Source organism: Thamnophis sirtalis, unplaced genomic scaffold, assembly GCF_051295495.1.
Source record: "Thamnophis sirtalis isolate CommonGarterSnake01/CBP01778 unplaced genomic scaffold, rThaSir2_p1.2 scaffold_5, whole genome shotgun sequence".
In the NCBI taxonomy this organism is placed as follows: Eukaryota; Metazoa; Chordata; class Lepidosauria; order Squamata; family Natricidae; genus Thamnophis; species Thamnophis sirtalis.
The window spans coordinates 3,750,772-3,768,337 of record NW_028261385.1 but is presented as its reverse complement, the minus strand read 5'-3'; the positions used below and the strand labels follow the sequence as shown (position 1 = coordinate 3,768,337).

General features: G+C 45.5%; 1 protein-coding gene across 13 annotated transcripts in view; it reads left to right on the top strand.

The window, feature by feature from the left end:
* The window catches only part of CELF4 (CUGBP Elav-like family member 4), an 861,219-nt gene that overhangs the window by 758,998 nt on the left and 84,655 nt on the right, over positions 1–17,566 (top strand). For all 13 annotated transcript variants that reach the window (XR_015696625.1, XM_087715271.1, XM_087715270.1 and 10 more), the window contains one exon: positions 13,208–13,351. Coding sequence is in view for 12 of the 13 variants with exons in the window: in XM_087715271.1 (XP_087571397.1) it covers positions 13,208–13,351 (144 nt within the window). In the remaining variant the exon portion in view is untranslated. The remainder of the gene's footprint in view (positions 1–13,207; positions 13,352–17,566) is intronic.

The following is a 17,566-nucleotide window of genomic DNA, read 5'->3' as shown; positions in this document are numbered from 1 at the left end:
AGCACCGCCCCCTAGAGTCGGGAACGACTAGCACATATGTGCAAGGGGAATCTTTACCTTTAAGGTCACTTTTACCTTTATTTACCCTTGGAATACTGCAACCAGTTTTGGTCACCAAGATATTTTTAAAAAGAGGTTGAGACTCTGGAAAGAGTGCAGAGAAGAAGAAGAATGATGATTGAGGGACTGGATATTACAACATAGGAAGAACGGTTGCAGGAACTGGGTATGTCTAGTTTAATGAAAAGAAGGACCAGGGGAGACATGATAGCAGTCTTCCAATATCTCAGGGGTTGCCACAAAGAAGAGGAAGTCAAACTATTCTCCAAAGCACCTGAAGGTAGGACAAGAAGCAATGATTGGAAATTAATCAAGGAGAGAAGCAACTTAGAACTGAGTGAGGACAATTAATCAGTGGAACAACTTGCCTCCAGAAATCGTGGATGTTCCATCACTGATGGTTTTTAAGAGGGCATTAGACAGCCACTTGTCTGGAATGGTATAGGGTCTTCTAGAAGACCTCCAAGGTCCCTTCCAACTCTATTATTCTATTAAAGCAGCCCCTTCACTGACATTCAAAAGACTTAATCTGCTGGATTTGATGTCAGTTTTTTTTTGTGAGTTATACTGGAGTTACACAAACCGAAATCCAGATGTTTGTCTGCATGATCCCCAATTCAACAGATGTTATTTTCTCCCCACCTTCTGCTTTTTCGTGGGTTTGAAGAGCTCATGAATGTACTGAATAAAAGAGCATGTACTCTATGAAGCTGAGGTTTCGACAGTGGGGTTTTTGGTGCTCTCTGAGCTTGGTTGTTACCTTGAAGACATTTCGTGACCCAACTAGGTAACGCCATCAGTGGTAGAAGGGAAGGGGTGTGTGGAATGGAGGAGGAGGAGGAGGACTGTAGGGTCCCTGGTGCTTTCTGAGCTTGATGGTTTGCTTGCAGATATTTCATGACCCAACTAGGTAACATCATCAGTGTTAGAAGGGAAGGGGGGTTGTGGAGTGGAGGAGGAGGTGAAGAGGAGGAGGAGGAAGAAGAAGAAGAAGGAAGGAGGAGGAGGAGGAGGAGGAGGAGGAGGAGGAGAGAAGAAGAAGAAGAAGAAGAAGAAGAAGAAGAAGAAGAAGAAGAAGAAGAAGAAGAAGAAGAAGAAGAAGAAGAAGAAGAAGAAGAAGAAGAATGATGATTATGGTATCCGTGGTGCTCTGTGAGTTTGATTCAGGGGTGGGTTTCGACCGGTTCGCACCGGTCCCTGCGATCCGGTTGGTCGCCGAACCCGGAAGTAAGTAACTTCCGGGAACGGCGAAGCCCCCCCCCCGCGCCCGTGTGCGCCCGCACACCCGTGCCCGCTCCTTACCCGGTTTTTCCGAATTCTGCGCTTTCCACGCATGCGCAGAACGCATACAGCGCCTGCGCGATCCTCCAGGAGCAGCTGGAGCATCGCGCAGATGCTAGTACGCATGCGCGCACCACATGCATGCACGCGCGTGCCGCGTGCGTGCGCGAGGACGCCGCCAGCCTCGTTCCAACCGATCCGGTTGGAACGGGGCGAGAAACCCACCCCTGGTTTGATTGCTTTCTTGGAGATGTAGGTAATATAATCAGTGTTAAAGGGGGATGGGGTATGTGGAGTAGAGGAGAAGGTGAAGAGGAGGAGGAGGAAGAAGAAGGAGGAAAAGAAGAAGAAGAAGAAGAAGAAGAAGAAGAAGAAGAAGAAGAAGAAGAAGAAGAAGAAGAAGAAGAAGAAGAAGAAGAAAAGAAAAAGAAAAAGAAAAAGAAAAAGAAGAAGAAGAAGACAATGATGATTGTGGTATCCCTGGTGCTCTGTGAGTTTGATTGCTTTCTTGGAGATGTAGGTAATACAATCAGTGTTAGAAGGGGATGGGGTTTGTGGAGTGGAGGACAAGGTGGATGGGAGAGAACTAGAGGAGGAGGAGGAAGAAGAGGAGGAGGAGGATGACGACTGTGGGGTCCTTGGTGCTCTCTGAACTTGGTTGTTTTCTTACAGATGTTTCATGGCCCAACGGGGTAACATCTTCAGAAGGAAGTGAACTTTTTTCTTCCTGTTTTATATACAAGTAGTTTGCCCTTGTAAGCAACAGAAAGCAAACAACACCCCACCCACCCCCACTAACGAAGCTCACGCCACAGATAAGCAGAGAAGAAACCCCATTCCCTTCTTGCACTGATGCTGTTACTTATTTGGGTTATGAAATGTCTGTGAGAAAACAGCCAAGCTCAGAGAGCACCACAGACTCCCCCGTAGGCTCCCTTTGATACCTGTCTCCTGCCAGGTGTAGCTCAGGGGCAAAACAGTGAAAGAGAGTGTCTTACACCTCCAATGAAGCACTTTACTCCTCTCCCTGACCCTCTTATCCGACCTTCTTGCTTACTTCAGATCTCCAGGTGGCCTACTGTTCCTTGCCACCAAGTTATGTCCACCACAAGGGGGGGCTGTTTTTGGCACCCATGTATGTATTCTGCCTCCCGCCATCTTAAGAAATTGCAGTTAGATGTCTATGATTATCAATATTATCCTCCCTTTTCTTTTCCATCTTTCTGGGGCACAGCAGATGGCTTCTGCCTGCAGCGTGTTTGCACATTGTTCAGGGTTTTGGATCCCCCTTCTCAAATGAGGTCTCGGCCCTGGATTAATTAACTGGATCTCCAGATCTACCGTAATTAAGGACTGGTCTGGCGGTAATTGCGAGGAAATGTATGCCTTAGAAACATTTGTTTGTCAATGAAGTGTAATTAAGAGCAGTGTTTGGAGAAAGATCAATGTTTGGGATGTGTACAACAGACAAGAGGAAGGAAGGAAGAGAGGGAGGAGGGGAGGACAGAGGACAAGGAAGGGAGAGAATGAGAAAGAGTAAGAAAGAGAAAGGGAAGGGGAATGAGAGAGGGAAAGGGATAAAAGGGGAAGGGGAAGGGAAAGAAAGGGAGAGAATGAGAGAAAGAAATAACACGAAAAAGAGAACAACAAAGGGAGAGAACAAGAACGAAAGAGAACAAGAAAAGGAGAGAGAAAAGAAGGAAAAGAGAGAAGGAGAGAGAGAAAAAGACAGAAAGAGAAACAGAAAAGGAGACAGAGAGGAGAAAGATATATAGAAATTGAGAGGAGAAAGAGAGGGAAGGAGAGAAAGAGGCAGAGAGAGAGAACAAGAAAGAGACAAATGATAGAATGGGAGTGAGAGAACAAGAAAAGACAGAAAGAGAACAAGAAAGGGAGAGAAGGAGAAAAGGGGAGAGAAAGAGAAACAGAAAAAGAGAATGAGAGAATGAGAGCGATACATAGAAATTGAGAGAAGGGGAAAGAGAGAGGAGAGAAAAAGAGAGGCAGAGATAGAAAACAAGAGAGAGACAAATGAGAGAATGAGAAAGAGAGGGAAAGGGAAAGAAAGGGAGGGGAAGAAAGGGAAAGAAAAAGAAAGAGAAAAAGAAAGGGAGAGAAAGAGAAAAGGGGAGAGAAAGAGAAAGAGAATGAGAGAATGAGAACGATACATAGAAGTTGAGAGAAGGGGAAAGAGAGAGGAGAGAAAAAGAGAGGCAGAGATAGAAAACAAGAGAGAGACAAATGAGAGAATGAGAAAGAGAGGGAAAGGGAAAGAAAGGGAGGGGAAGAAAGGAAAAGAAAAAGAAAGAGAAAAAGAAAGGGGGAGAGAAAGAGAAAAGGGGAGAGAAAGAGAAAGAGAAAAAGAGAATGAGAGAATGAGAACGATACATAGAAATTGAGAGAAGGGGAAAGAGAGAGGAGAGAAAAAGAGAGGCAGAGATAGAGAACAAGAGAGAGGCAAATGAGAGAATGAGAAAGAGGGGGAAAGGGAAAGAAAGGGAAGGGAAGAAAAGGAAAGAAAAAGAAAGAAAAAGAAAGGAGGAGAGAAAGAAAAGAAGAGAGAGAAAGCAAGAGAGAAAGAACAGGAGAGAGAGAGAGAAAAGGAGAGAAGGAGAGAGAGAGAGAGAGAGATGGCGGTGACTCGACTTCCCTGGATGAATCAAAGTCCTTGATAAAGAGAAATTAGACATCAGAATTTTTCGCCTTGTTGCAGAGTCTCCCTGAAGATCGGTGCATCCGTTCCTCCTTCCTTCCTTCCTTTTGTTATCTCGCTTGTTTCTCCCGGCATCGTTCAAGAGCTTCAGGGATTTATTGGAGAGGGAAAGAGTGACAGGTCAAACCGTCGAGGCAGGAAGAGCTTGTCATCCCCCAACAACCACTTCCTCCCAGAACAATGGGGTGTTGTTGTTCTTTTTAATCCAGGAGACGTGGTTCTCATGGCGAAGCTCCTTGGAAATTCACTTCCCCAGCTTGTTAATCCCTCATCTTCTCAAGATGGAGGACCTCCTCCGCATATAATACGGGGGGATGACCCCTGCTCGCAGATCCCCCGTCTCGCAGCGGGCCTTAGAGAGCGACAGTCGGCTTTAGCCGTTGACACAAAAGGCGGCTGTACGCCTTCCTTGTACAAGGGATTTTTAATTTGTATGCTTTTTTATTTTCCGTTTTCATAACATACAATCACATGTATACTATACATAGCCAGTATCCTATAGTATTAAATAGTAATTACATCCGTTCCTCTTGTCATCAACGCCCAAAATAAAAACCCATTATACTCTTCTGCTCACTCCCTCTCCCTCCTTCCTCCTCCTTCCCTCCTTCTCCTTTCCTCTCTCTTCTCTCTCTCCTTCCCTCTCTCTATCTCCTCTCTCCTCTTTTCCAACTCTTCTACATCCTGTCTTCCCTCCATCATTTTCTACTCCCCCTTCTTTCTCCTTCTCCTCTCTCTTCATTCCACTCTTCCTTATCCTCCTCATCTTCCCCTCTTACCCTCTCTCCTATCCCTCTCTCTATCTTTCTTCTCTCCTCTGCTTCCAACTCTTCTACATCCTGTCTTCCCTCCATCATTTCTACTCCCCCTTCCTTTCTCCTTCTCCTCTCTCTTCATTCCACTCTTCCTTATCCACCTCATCTTCCCTCTTACCCTCTCTCCTATCCCTCTCTTCCTATCTTTCTTCTCTCCTCTGCTTCCAACTCTTCTACATCCTGTCTTCCCTCCATCATTTTCTACTCCCCTTCCTTTCTCCTTCTCCTCTCTCTTCATTCCACCCCTCCTCTCATCTTCCCTCCTTACCCTCTCTCCTATCCCTCTCTTCCTATCTTTCTTCTCTCCTCTGCTTCCAACTCTTCTACATCCTGTCTTCCCTCCATCATTTTCTACTCCCCTTCCTTTCTCCTTCTCCTCTCTCTTCATTCCAACTCCTCCTTATCCTCCTCATCTTCCCCTCTTACCCTCTCTCCTATCCCTCTCTTCCTATCTTTCTTCTCTCCTCTGCTTCCAACTCTTCTACATCCTGTCTTCCCTCCATCCATTTTCTACTCCCCCTTCCTTTCTCCTTCTCCTCTCTCTTCATTCCACTCCTTATCCTCCTCATCTTCCCCCCTTACCCTCTCTCCTATCCCTCTCTTCCTATCTTTCTTCTCTCCTCTGCTTCCAACTCTTCTACATCCTGTCTTCCCTCCATCATTTCTACTCCCCCTTCCTTTCTCCTTCTCCTCTCTCTTCATTCCACTCCTTATCCTCCTCATCTTCCCCCCTTACCTCTCTCCCTATCCCTCTCTTCCTATCTTTCTTCTCTCCTCTGCTTCCAACTCTTCTACATCCTGTCTTCCCTCCATCATTTTCTACTCCCCCTTCCTTTCTCCTTCTCCTCTCTCTACATTCCACTCCTTATCCTCCTCATCTTCCCTCCTTACCCTCTCTCCTATCCCTCTCTTCCTATCTTTCTTCTCTCCTCTGCTTCCAACTCTTCTACATCCTGTCTTCCCTCCATCATTTTCTACTCCCCCTTCCTTTCTCCTTCTCCTCTCTCTACATTCCACTCCTCCTTATCCTCCTCATCTTCCCTCCTTACCCTCTCTCCTATCCCTCTCTTCCTATCTTTCTTCTCTCCTCTGCTTCCAACTCTTCTACATCCTGTCTTCCCTCCATCATTTTCTACTCCCCCTTCCTTTCTCCTTCTCCTCTCTCTTCATTCCACTCCTTATCCTCCTCATCTTCCCCCCTTACCCTCTCTCCTATCCCTCTCTTCCTATCTTTCTTCTCTCCTCTGCTTCCAACTCTTCTACATCCTGTCTTCCCGCCATCATTTTCTACTCCCCCTTCCTTTCTCCTTCTCCTCTCTCTTCATTCCACTCTTCCTTATCCTCCTCATCTTCCCCTCTTACCCTCTCTCCTATCCCTCTCTTCCTATCTTTCTTCTCTCCTCTGCTTCCAACTCTTCTACATCCTCTTCCCTCCATCATTTTCTACTCCCCCTTCCTTTCTCCTTCTCCTCTCTCTTCATTCCACTCCTCCTTCTCCTCCTCATCTTCCCTCCTTACCCTCTCTCCTATCCCTCTCTTCCTATCTTTCTTCTCTCCTCTGCTTCCAACTCTTCTACATCCTGTCTTCCCTCCATCATTTTCTACTCCCCCTTCCTTTCTCCTTCTCCTCTCTTCATTCCACTCTTCCTTATCCTCCTCATCTTCCCCTCTTACCCTCTCTCCTATCCCTCTCTTCCTATCTTTCTTCTCTCCTCTGCTTCCAACTCTTCTACATCCTGTCTTCCCTCCATCATTTTCTACTCCCCCTTCCTTTCTCCTTCTCCTCTCTCTACATTCCACTCCTCCTTATCCTCCTCATCTTCCCCCCTTGACCTCTCTCCTATCCCGCTCTTCCCATCTTTCTTCTCCCTTCTGTTTCCCACTCTTCCTCTCATTGGTGTATTTCTGCTTCCATATCAATATACTTAACATATCCTAGTTTTAAAGAAAAAATAAGAGAAGACGGTATACATGTGGAATCAAATTACATTAAAATCTAACACCTCTCGTCAAACAAGGGATTTTTTTGAAAACGAATTTCTGAAATCGAAAAGGACCAAGGATGCTCAGAGGGATTGTAGGAAGTTAGCACCCACCCCTCTCCTCGAAGAATGAAATGCCCCGGGAAATATTGAAAAGGCAAAATATTACATTTCCCTGGATGTGAAAAGGGAGAAACATGTTTTTTAGGCAAGAAACAGACTCACTCTGAATAGCTTTGTCAATGGGTCATTAGGGGCCCTGAGCTGCTCTACTCTGCATAACAAAGATAGGATTAGCCTTCCACAGAAACTCACCACATGGCACCTGGGAACTCAACCAAGCTTGGGACTCAAAAAAGACACACAATCTACAAAGTTAGCTAAGATACACACACACACATCGACCCTGGGAGTATGACAACTATCCAGAATCCATTTTTCACACAGGAACAGGAAACAGAGAGGTGGGGCCGAACAGAGTATTAAAAAGCCCAGCAAGTCTCTTTTTCTCTCTCTCTCTCTTTTCTTCTTCACCCAACATCTGGAAGCATCTGATCCCCCTTTTCTGTTCAGGAGCTCAAGCCATGTGATCCTGACCACCATTAAACCGTCTTTCCAAGCAGCCTCCATGTTTCCAGTGTCTTTTTCCCCACTTGGAGATGAACCCCGAAGGACATTTCTCCCAACAGCTTCTTCGGAGGTTTTGAGCATCGTTGAGACAGCTCCTGTCTCACTCGGCGTAGATTGCCTGATGAATAAGAGAATAACCCCATTGGAAGGGACCTTGGAGATCTTCTAGTCTAACCCCTGCCTATACCATTCTGGCTGTCTAATCTCTTGTTAAAAAGCCTTCAGTGATGGAGCAGCCAGGACTTCCGAAGGCAAGCCATTCCTTCGTTAATTAAGAAGATAACAGAGTTGGAAGGGACCTTGGGGGTCTTCTAGTCCAACCCCCTGCTCCAGCAGGAGACCCCAGTCCATTCTGTACAAATGGCTCTCCAGTATCTTCTTAAATGCCTTGTTGACTGACAAGCAACATTAGGAAACTCTGGGCTCCTTGATGCCCTCTGAGCTTGGTTGATTTCTTGCAGATTTTTCATGACCCAACTAGGTAACATCAGCAGTGCTAGCAGGCAGTGGGGTTTGTGAGGGGGGGGGGAGGAGGAGGAGGAGGAGGAGGAGGAGGAGGAGGAGGAGGAGGAGGAGGACGATGACTGTGAGGTTTTTGGTGTTCTCTGAGAACAGAAAGTAAACCCTACTTCCTTCTAGCACTGATGATGTTATCTAGTTCAGTTATGAAACATCTGCAAGGAAGCAACAAAGCTCAGAGAGCACCAAGGATCTCACCCCCTTCCTCCTCCTCTTCCTCCCTCCTCCTCTTCCTCCTCCTCTTCCTCTTCACCTTCTTCCTCTTCCTCCTCCTTCTCCTCCTCTTCCTCCTCCTCCTCTTCCTCTTCGCCTTCTTCCTCTTCCTCCTCCTCCTCTTCCTCCTCCTCTTCCTCTTCACCTTCTTCCTCTTCCTCCTCCTCTTCCTCCTCCTCTTCCCCCTCCTCCTCTTCCTCCTCCTCCTCTTCCTCTTCGCCTTCTTTCTCCTCCTCCTCTTCCTCCTCTTCTTCCTCCTCTTCCCCTCTCCTCCTCCTCTTCCTCTTCGCCTTCTTCCTCTTCCTCCTCCTCCTCTTCCTCCTCCTCTTCCCCCTCCTCCTCTTCCTCCTCCTCCTCTTTGTCTTTGCCTTCTTCCTCCTCCTCCTCTTCCTCCTCTTCTTCCTCCTCTTCCCCTCGCCTCCTCTTCCTCTTCGCCTTCTTCCTCTTCCTCCTCCTCTTCCTCCTCCTCCTCTTCCTCCTCCTCCTCTTCCTCTTCGCCTTCTTCCTCTTCCTCCTCCTCCTCCTCCTCCTCCTCCTTCTCCTCCTCTTTGTCTTCACCTTCTTCCTCCTCCTTCTCCTCCTCTTTCGCCTCCCCTTCCTCCCCCCCTCCTCCTCTCCATAAATCCCACTCCCTCCTCATTCTGATGGTGTTACCTAGTTGGGTCATGAAGCATCTGCAAACCACCCCCCCCCCAAGCAGCTACCAAGGCCAGAGGGCCCCAAGGGCCCCGTCACAGTTCAACCCTGAGCTACAGATGTTCTAAAGTTTGTGCATCAGAGTGTTGTAAGTAGCCCTTAACACTTTTCTAAACAAGGCCAGCCCTTCAAGCCATCACTGTAGGACATTTGTTCTCGCAGGATGTTTTGTTAACTTGGATTTAGAGTTTTGGATGTTAAACCGAGCCACTAAATCTCTAATGAAGGTTAAAGCTTTCGGGCAACAGCAGAGCAGAAAGCAAAGATTTGGGGACGGAGTGAAAAATTGTATAAGTTACACAAATGGGCCCCAGCAGGATGCAATGAATAGGAGTTGTTCCGAAATTCCACTTCTGTGAGCCCTGAATGGAATCAAACCAAATATCCAGAAGGCAAGCCTGCCGGATTTGCCTTCCCCCAAAATCCTTTATGGCAGCCCCAGCAGAATTCTAGACCTCAATGAGGAGAGAAGATCACTTCTGGCCATGGTTAAAGAGGCCCGTGTCACTGATAGGAACCAACGTCCTCAGACAAAACGAGACTTCAGCAGAATTTCTGCTTTTCCTCGGGAGAAGGACTTGTGGGGCTCCGGAGAAATCTTCCAGCTTCAGGACTTAATGAAAATAAGATTTAACAGGCGTCAAACTTGGTTTAATGCAGGAAGGAGGAGAGAGAGGAAGATGGTGTACAACGTCTCCATTCTTTCTTTTCTTGTGCCCTAAATCACCATCCTAATTCCTGTCACACTATGAATCAGATGTTTATAAGAGAAGAGAAGAGGGGAGAGAATAGAATAGAATAGAATAGAATAGAATAGGGAAGAGAAGAGAAGATAGAATGGAATGGAATAGAATAGAATAGAACAGAATAGAAATACAGAATGGAATGGAATGGAATAGAATAGAATAGAATAGAATAGGGAAGAGAAGACAGAATAGAATGGAATAGAATAGAATAGAATAGAACAGAATAGAATTACAGAATGGAATCGAATGGAATAGAATAGAATAGGGAAGAGAAGACAGAATAGAATGGAATGGAATAGAATAGAATAGAATAGAATAGGGAAGAGAAGACAGAATAGAATGGAATAGAATAGAATAGAATAGAACAGAATAGAATTACAGAATGGAATGGAATGGAATAGAATAGAATAGGGAAGAGAAGACAGAATAGAATAGAATAGAAAAGAGTAGAATAGAATAGGGAAGAGAAGATAGAATAGAATGGAATGGAATGGAATAGAATAGAATAGAATAGAATAGAATATATTGGGATGAGGAATGGAATGGAATGGAATAGAATAGAATAGGAAGAGAAGACAGAATAGAATAGAATAGAAAAGAATAGAATAGAATAGGGAAAAGAAGATAGAATAGAATGGAATGGAATGGAATGGAATGGAATGGAATAGAATAGAATAGAATAGAATAGAATAGAATAGAATAGAATAGAATAGAATAGAATAGAATAGAATATATTGGGATGAGGAATGGAATGGAATGGAATGGAATAGAATAGAATAGAATAGAATAGGGAAGAGAAGATAGAATGGAATGGAATAGAATAGAATAGAATAGAATAGGGAAGAGAAGATAGAATGGAATAGAATAGAATAGAATAGGGAAGAGAAGATAGAATGGAATGGAATGGAATGGAATAGAATAGAATAGAATAGGGAAGAGAAGATAGAATGGAATGGAATGGAATGGAATGGAATAGAATAGAATAGAATAGAATAGGGAAGAGAAGATAGAATGGAATGGAATGGAATAGAATGGAATAGAATAGAATAGAATAGAATAGAATAGAATAGAATAGGGAAGAGAAGATAGAATGGAATGGAATGGAATGGAATAGAATAGAATAGAATAGAATAGGGAAGAGAAGATAGAATGGAATGGAATGGAATAGAATAGAATAGAAGAGGGAAGAGAAGATAGAATGGAATGGAATGGAATGGAATGGAATGGAATGGAATGGAATGGAATGGAATAGAATAGAATAGAATAGAATAGAATAGAATAGAATAGAATAGAATAGAATAGAATAGAATAGAATAGAATAGAATTCTTTATTGTCCGAGTGTGATTGGACACACAAGGAATTTGTCTTTGCTGCAGAGGCTCTCGGCGTACATAAAAAGAAAAGATACATTCATCACAAATCATAAGGTACAACACTTAGTGATAGTCATAGGTTACTAACAAGCAATCAAATTGTACTAGGGAACAAATAAAAACAATGTAAATTATAAAGATGCAAGCAATATAATAGTCATAAGTGGGAGGAGATAGGTACTAGGAAGGATTAGAAGAAGAATAGTAATATATTCTTAGTAAATAGTTTGACAGTGTTGTGGGAATTGGCTGTTTAGCAGAGTGATGGCATTCAGGGAAAAACTGTCCTTGTGTCTAGTTGTTCTGGTGTGCAGTGCCCTATAGCATCATTTTGAGGGTAGGAGTTGAAACAATTTATGTCCAGGATGCGAGGGGTCTGTAGATATTTTCATAGCCCTCTTTTTGACTTGTGCAGTGTGCAGGCCCTCCATGGAAGGCAGGTTGGCACTAATTATTTTTTCCGCAGTTCTAATTATCCGTTGAAGTCCGTGTCTGTCTTGTTGGGTTGCAGAGCCAAACCAGACAGTTATGGAGGTGCAGATAACAGACTCAATCATTTCTCTGTAGAACAGAATCAGCAGCTTTTTGGACAGTTTGGCGCAGAAAGAACATTCTTCGTTGTGCTTTTTGGGTGATGTTTTTGTTGTTAGGTGTCCATTTTTATTTATTTTCAAGGCCATATTTGACATTTGTATCCACCTATCAAGCCTCACGGACAATTATGAATATTATTAAAATTCATATTGAGGCCACCCTTGGACAACTGCATCCAGTTTTGGTCATCACGATACACACACAAAAAAAGATGCAGAGACTCTAGAAAGAGTGCAGAGAAGAGCAACAAAGATGATTAGGAGACTGGAGGCTAAAACATACGAAGAACAGTTGCAGAAACTGGGCATGTCTAGTTTAATGAAAAGAAGGACTAGGGGGAGACATGATAGCAGTCTTCCAATATCTCAGGGGCTGCTTCCACAGAGAAGAGGGTGGGCTGACCTGTTCTTCAAAACCCCTAAGAGAAAGGCAAGATGTGATGTCCCAAAAGTGTTTTTTTTTCCAAGAGGCAACTTGACTTTCTGTTTTTTTTCTTTGAAGGCGTTTCGCTTCCCATCCAAGCAGCTTCTTCAGCTCTGACTGGATGGTGGGGAAGGGAAGGATTTATACTCCTTGCAGACAGCTGGTCATTTGCATCCTTTTAGAAAGTCCTTGAGGCCACCTGGCGGTTTCTCTTCCAATCCTGTTATTATTCTGTTTATTTTTTTATTGCTTTTACGAATAACTCAAAGGTGGCAAACATATTTAACACAACCTCCTCCTCCTCCTCCTGTTTTCCCCATAACAAGGTCCCTTCCAGCTCTATTCTGATTGAAATAGCAGAGGGTCTCCTGCTTGAGCAGAGGGTTGGACTAGAAGACCTCCAAGGTCCTTTCCAGCTCTATTCTGATTGATTGATTGATTGATTGATTGATTGATTGAAAAGTTTGCCCCAATACTGGAAGTTTTTAAGAAGAGATTGGACATCCACTTGTCTCAAATTGTACGGTGTCGCCTGCTTGAGCAGAGGGTTAGACTAGAAGACCTCCAAGGTCCCTTCCAGCTCTATCCTGATTGAAATAGTAGAAGGTCTCCTGCTTGAGCAGAGGGTTGGACTAGAAGACCTCCAAGGTCCCTTCCAGCTCTATTCTGATTGAAATAGCAGAGGGTCTCCTGCTTGAGCAAAGGGTTGGACTAGAAGACCTCCAAGGTCCCCTCCAGCTCTATTCTGATTGAAATAGTAGAAGGTCTCCTGCTTGAGCAGAGGGTTGGACTAGAAGACCTCCAAGGTCCCTTCCAGCTCTATTCTGATTGATTGATTGATTGATTGATTGATTGATTGAAAAGTTTGCCCCAACACTGGAAGTTTTTAAGAAGAGATTGGACATCCACTTGTCTCAAATTGTACGGTGTCTCCTGCTTGAGCAGAGGGTTGGACTAGAAGACCTCCAAGGTCCCTTCCAGCTCTATTCTGATTGAAATAGTAGAGGGTCTGCTGCTTGAGCAGAGGGTTGGACTAGAAGACCTCCAAGGTCCCCTCCAGCTCTATTCTGATTGAATCCGTGATCGACTGTTTCCAAGATGGCTTCTCTTTTTCGGCTTCCTACCTGGCTCACTTCCTTGTCTCTTTTTCCCTTCCTGCAGGGAGCATCGTCCAGCCTGGTGGTCAAGTTTGCCGACACGGACAAGGAGCGCACTATGCGCCGTATGCAGCAAATGGCGGGCCAGATGGGCATGTTCAACCCCATGGCCATTCAGTTCGGAGCCTACGGCGCATACGCACAGGCAGTGAGTATCAACACAACCAGGGGGGCTTCCGAGGGGTGGGCATTGCCCCAGAGTTGAAGGTCAGGAGGCATTCCGTACACTACAGGTAGTCCTCGACGTACGACCCAAAATTTAGGTCGCTAAGCGAGACATTTGGGAAGTCAGTTTTGTCCCGCTTTTACAACCTCGGTTGCCGCCTTCGGTAAGCCAATCGCTGCGGTTGCTAAGTTAGCAACACCGTTGTTAAGTGAATCCTGCTTCCCCCGTTGGATTTGCTTGTCAGAAGGACACAAAAGGGGACTCCTGTGAACCCGGGACACCGCGACCGTCATTAATGTGAGACGGTTGTCAAGACTCTGCATGTAAATGATGTGACCATGGAGATGCTGCAACGGTTGCGTGAAAAAGGGGGATAAGTCCCTTTTTTTTCCCAGTGCCATTGCAACTGGTCACTAAATGAACTGTCGTAAGTCGAGGACTCTCTGTATCTGGGATATAAGTAGGCCAATCCTGCCTCAAAACCCCTTGGAAACTCAACAGGTATCACCAAGGACCATCTCAAAACTACAAGAGGAGTTGGCCTTCATGAGAGCATCAAATCTCTCTCTCTCAATGTCTCTCTTTCTCTTTCTTTCTCTCTCCTCACAGCCAGAGATCCAGGAAGAGGAGAAGGAGGGAGGGAGAGGAAGGAAGGAAATAGAAAGAGAGAGAGAGAAAGAGAAAAAGTGACAAAGAGAAAGAGAAGAGAGACAAAGAGAACAGTGAAAGGAAAGCAGAAAGGAAGGAAGAGAAAAGAAAAGAGAGAGGGAGGGAGGAAGGAGGGAAGGATGGAGGGAAGGAGAAAGAGAGAAAAAGAAAGAGGAAAAAGTGACAAAGAGGAAGAGAAGAGAGACAAAGAGAACAGTGAAAGGAAAGCAGAAAGGAAGGAAGAGAAAAGAAAAGAGAGAGGGAGGGAGGAAGGAAGGAGGGAAGGATGGAGGGAGGGAGAGGAAGGAAGGAAGGGGAAAGAGAAGAGAGAAAAAGAAAGAAAGAGACAAAGAGAAAGAAGAGAGACAAAGATAAAGAGAACAGTGAAAGGAAAGCAGGAAGGAAGGAAGAGAAAACAGAAGAGAGAAGGAAAGAGGGAGGAAGGAAGGAAGGAAAAGAAGGTCAAACTCAAGAGGGGGACTGGGAAGGAAGGAATTCTTTCTAATATTAACTTTTTGGATGATCTCCATTAATAGTGATCAACCCTCTGAGCAAGACAATATGATAAAGATGCCCGGCTCTTCTCCCCTTCCCCTGCCTCGCCCATGCCATGAAAGGGAAGCCCCAGGGTCAAGTGCCAGGATGCCATTCAAAGCCTCCCTCTTGGCCTCTCCCTTCCTCCCCCCCCTCTCTCCCTCTCTCTCCTTTTCCCTTTCAAATTGTCATTCGGCTAAAGAAATCTTGCTTAATTAATTGCATCATTTGGGGCAAATAAGTTATTAATGAGCACGTTACGTCTGCATACATTTGCAGATGAGGACAAAATCCTAATTCTGAAAGGGCAAAAGAGTAAACTTCTGTTTTCAGGGAATGCGTATCCTGGCAGGGCTCTCGTCCTGGTTAAAAACAGGCAACGGTGGATTTCCGTTACGGGTCGGGAGGAGAAAGATTAGGCTGAAGAGCGAAGTCCCCGTCTTTGGCAACAGCCGGTGGAGTGAATGGCTTCCCTGCCTGCCTGTCTCTTTCTTGGCAAGCCCTGGATTCTGTTGAGATGGAGGCCTTAATGCCCTGATAGAAACAGAGGGAGGGAGGGAGGATGGAAGGGGAAGAAGGGAGGAAAAAGAGGGAGAAGGCACAAAGGAAGGAAGGAAGGAAAAGAAAGAGAAAGAAAGAAATTAAGAGGAAGGAAGGAGAGAGAGAGAGAAAAAAGAGAGAGAAGGAAGGGGAAAGGAAGGGAGGGGAAGAAGGGAGGAAAAAAGAGGGAGAAGGGAAGGTGCAAGAGAAGAAAGAAAAAAAGAAAGAAAGAAAGAAAGAAAGAGAAAGAAAGAGAAAGAAGGAAAGAAATTAAGAGGAAGGAAGGAGAGAGAGAGAAGGAAGGGGAAAGGAAGGAAGGAAGGAAGGAAGGAAGGGGAAGGAGGAAGGAAAAAGAGAGAGAGAAGGGAAGGAGCAAGGGAAGTAAGGAAGGTGAAGAAAGAAGGAAAAAGAAAGAAGGGAAGGAGCAAGGGAAAGAAGGAAGAGAAGAAGAAAGAAAGAAAGAAATTGAGAGGAAGGAAGGAGAGAGAGAGAGAAAGAGAGGAGGAAAGGGGAAGGAAGGAAGGGGAAGAAGGAAGGAAAAAGAGAGAAGGGAAGGAGCAAGGGAAGGAAGGAAGGAAGAAATTGAGAGAAGGAAGGAGAGAGAGAGAGAGACAGAAAGAGAGAGATAGATGGAAGTGGGAAGGAAGAAGAAGGAATGAAAAAGAGACAAGGGAAGGGAAGGCACGAAGGAAGGAAGGAAGGAAGAGAAGAAAGAGAAGAAAGAGAAGAAAGAGAAGAAAGAGAAGAAAGAGAAGAAAGAGAAGAAAGAGAAGAAAGAGAAGAAAGAAATAAATAAATAGTGGAAGAAATGAAGGACAAAGAGACAGAAAAAGAGATAGAGAAGGGGGAGGAAGGGAGGAAGAAAGAAGTGAGAGAGAATGAGAGAGAGAGAGAGAAGGGTGGGAGGAGGAGAGAGGAAGGAAGGGAAGGTAAAAGAGAGAGAAAAGGAGGGAGGGAGAAAGGAGAAGAAGGAGAGAAAGAAGGACCAAAGGAAGGAAGGAGAGAGAGAGAGAGAGGGAAAGCCTTTCATTCCATTTAAATAAAACCCCAATCAAAGGAGAGAGGCCTTGGCAAGGATGGTACAATCAGCCGGCAGGTGGTATAAAAACACACATCTGCTCGCAGCCCCATTATAGATCTGCATTTTGCCTCGCTAAGACCCCCTTCCTGAGCCTTCATAGAAAATATCCCACGCCTCCAAGGAAGACCCTTCCCCACAGAGACCCTCGCCCACAAGTCCAAACACAATCCCCTCTGCTATCTATCACCTAGGGTAGAAACTGTGGCATCTGAGCGCCAGAGTCAGGAAATGCCAGGATTGGCCACAAGGGGGCGTCACCAGGAGGAATATTTGTCCTGACAAATTCAGCCGGGCGGCTTCTCTCCAGTTGGAAAATGGGAGGTTTGCAAGCAAGGAATGTTGGAAGGACAAAACCCGATGCGAATCTCATGCAGCTGCCCTCAAGACACACAGACAACCCTACAGAACCAGCGCAGAGCTTTCCCACAGGTAGAAAGCAGGGCGGGAACCCACTTTTGCAAAAGGGACCAGTGTGATCAGTGGGAAGCTGCAAACGGTTCGGTCCGGTTTGAGCGAACTGGTAGTTGCAACTCTTCTCCTGTTTCTTCTCCTTCTCCTACCTATATTTCTCTTCTTCCTCCTCCTCTCCCGCCTCTTTCTTCTTCTCCTCCTCTTCCCCCCGCTACTGCTTCCTTTCCTTCTCTTTCTTCTTTTCTTCCTCTTCCTCCTTCTCTTTCTCCATCGTATACTCCTCCTCCTCTTCTTCTTCCTCCTCCCCCTCCGCTACTGCTTCCCCTCCTCCTTCTCCTCCTCCTCATCCTCCCCCACTACTGCTTCCTCTCCTCCTCTTTCTTCTCTTCTTCTTCCTCCTTCTCATTCTCCGTCCTACTTCTGTCTCCCTTCTCCTCTTCTTCCTCCTCCTCCTCCTCCACCACTGTTTCCTCTTCTCTTCCTCTTCCTCCTCTGCTACTGCTTCCCCTCCTCCTTCTCCTCCTCCTCCTCCTCCCCCACTACTGCTTCCTCTCCTCCTCTTTCTTCTCTTCTTTCTCTTCCTCCTTCTCCGTCCTATACTCTTCCTCCTCATCTGCTACTGTTTCCTTCTCCTTTTCCTCTTCCCCCTTCTCCTTCCCCTACCTATACTTCTGCCTCCTCCTTCTCCTTCTCCTCTTCTTCCTCCTCCTCCACCACGGTTTCCTCTTCTCTTCCTCTTCCTTTGCTACTGCTTCCTCTCCTCTTTCTCCTCCTCCTCCTCTGCTACTGCTTCCTCTCCTTCTCTTTCTTATTTTCTTCCTCTTCCTCCTTCTCCTTCTCCATCCTATACTGCTTCTCACCCTCCTCCACCTCCTCTGCTACCGCTTCCTCTCCTTCTCTTTTTCCTCTTCCTCCTTCTCCTACCTATACTTCTTGTCTCCCTTCCCCTTCTCCTCTTCTTACTCCTCTTCCTCCACCACTGT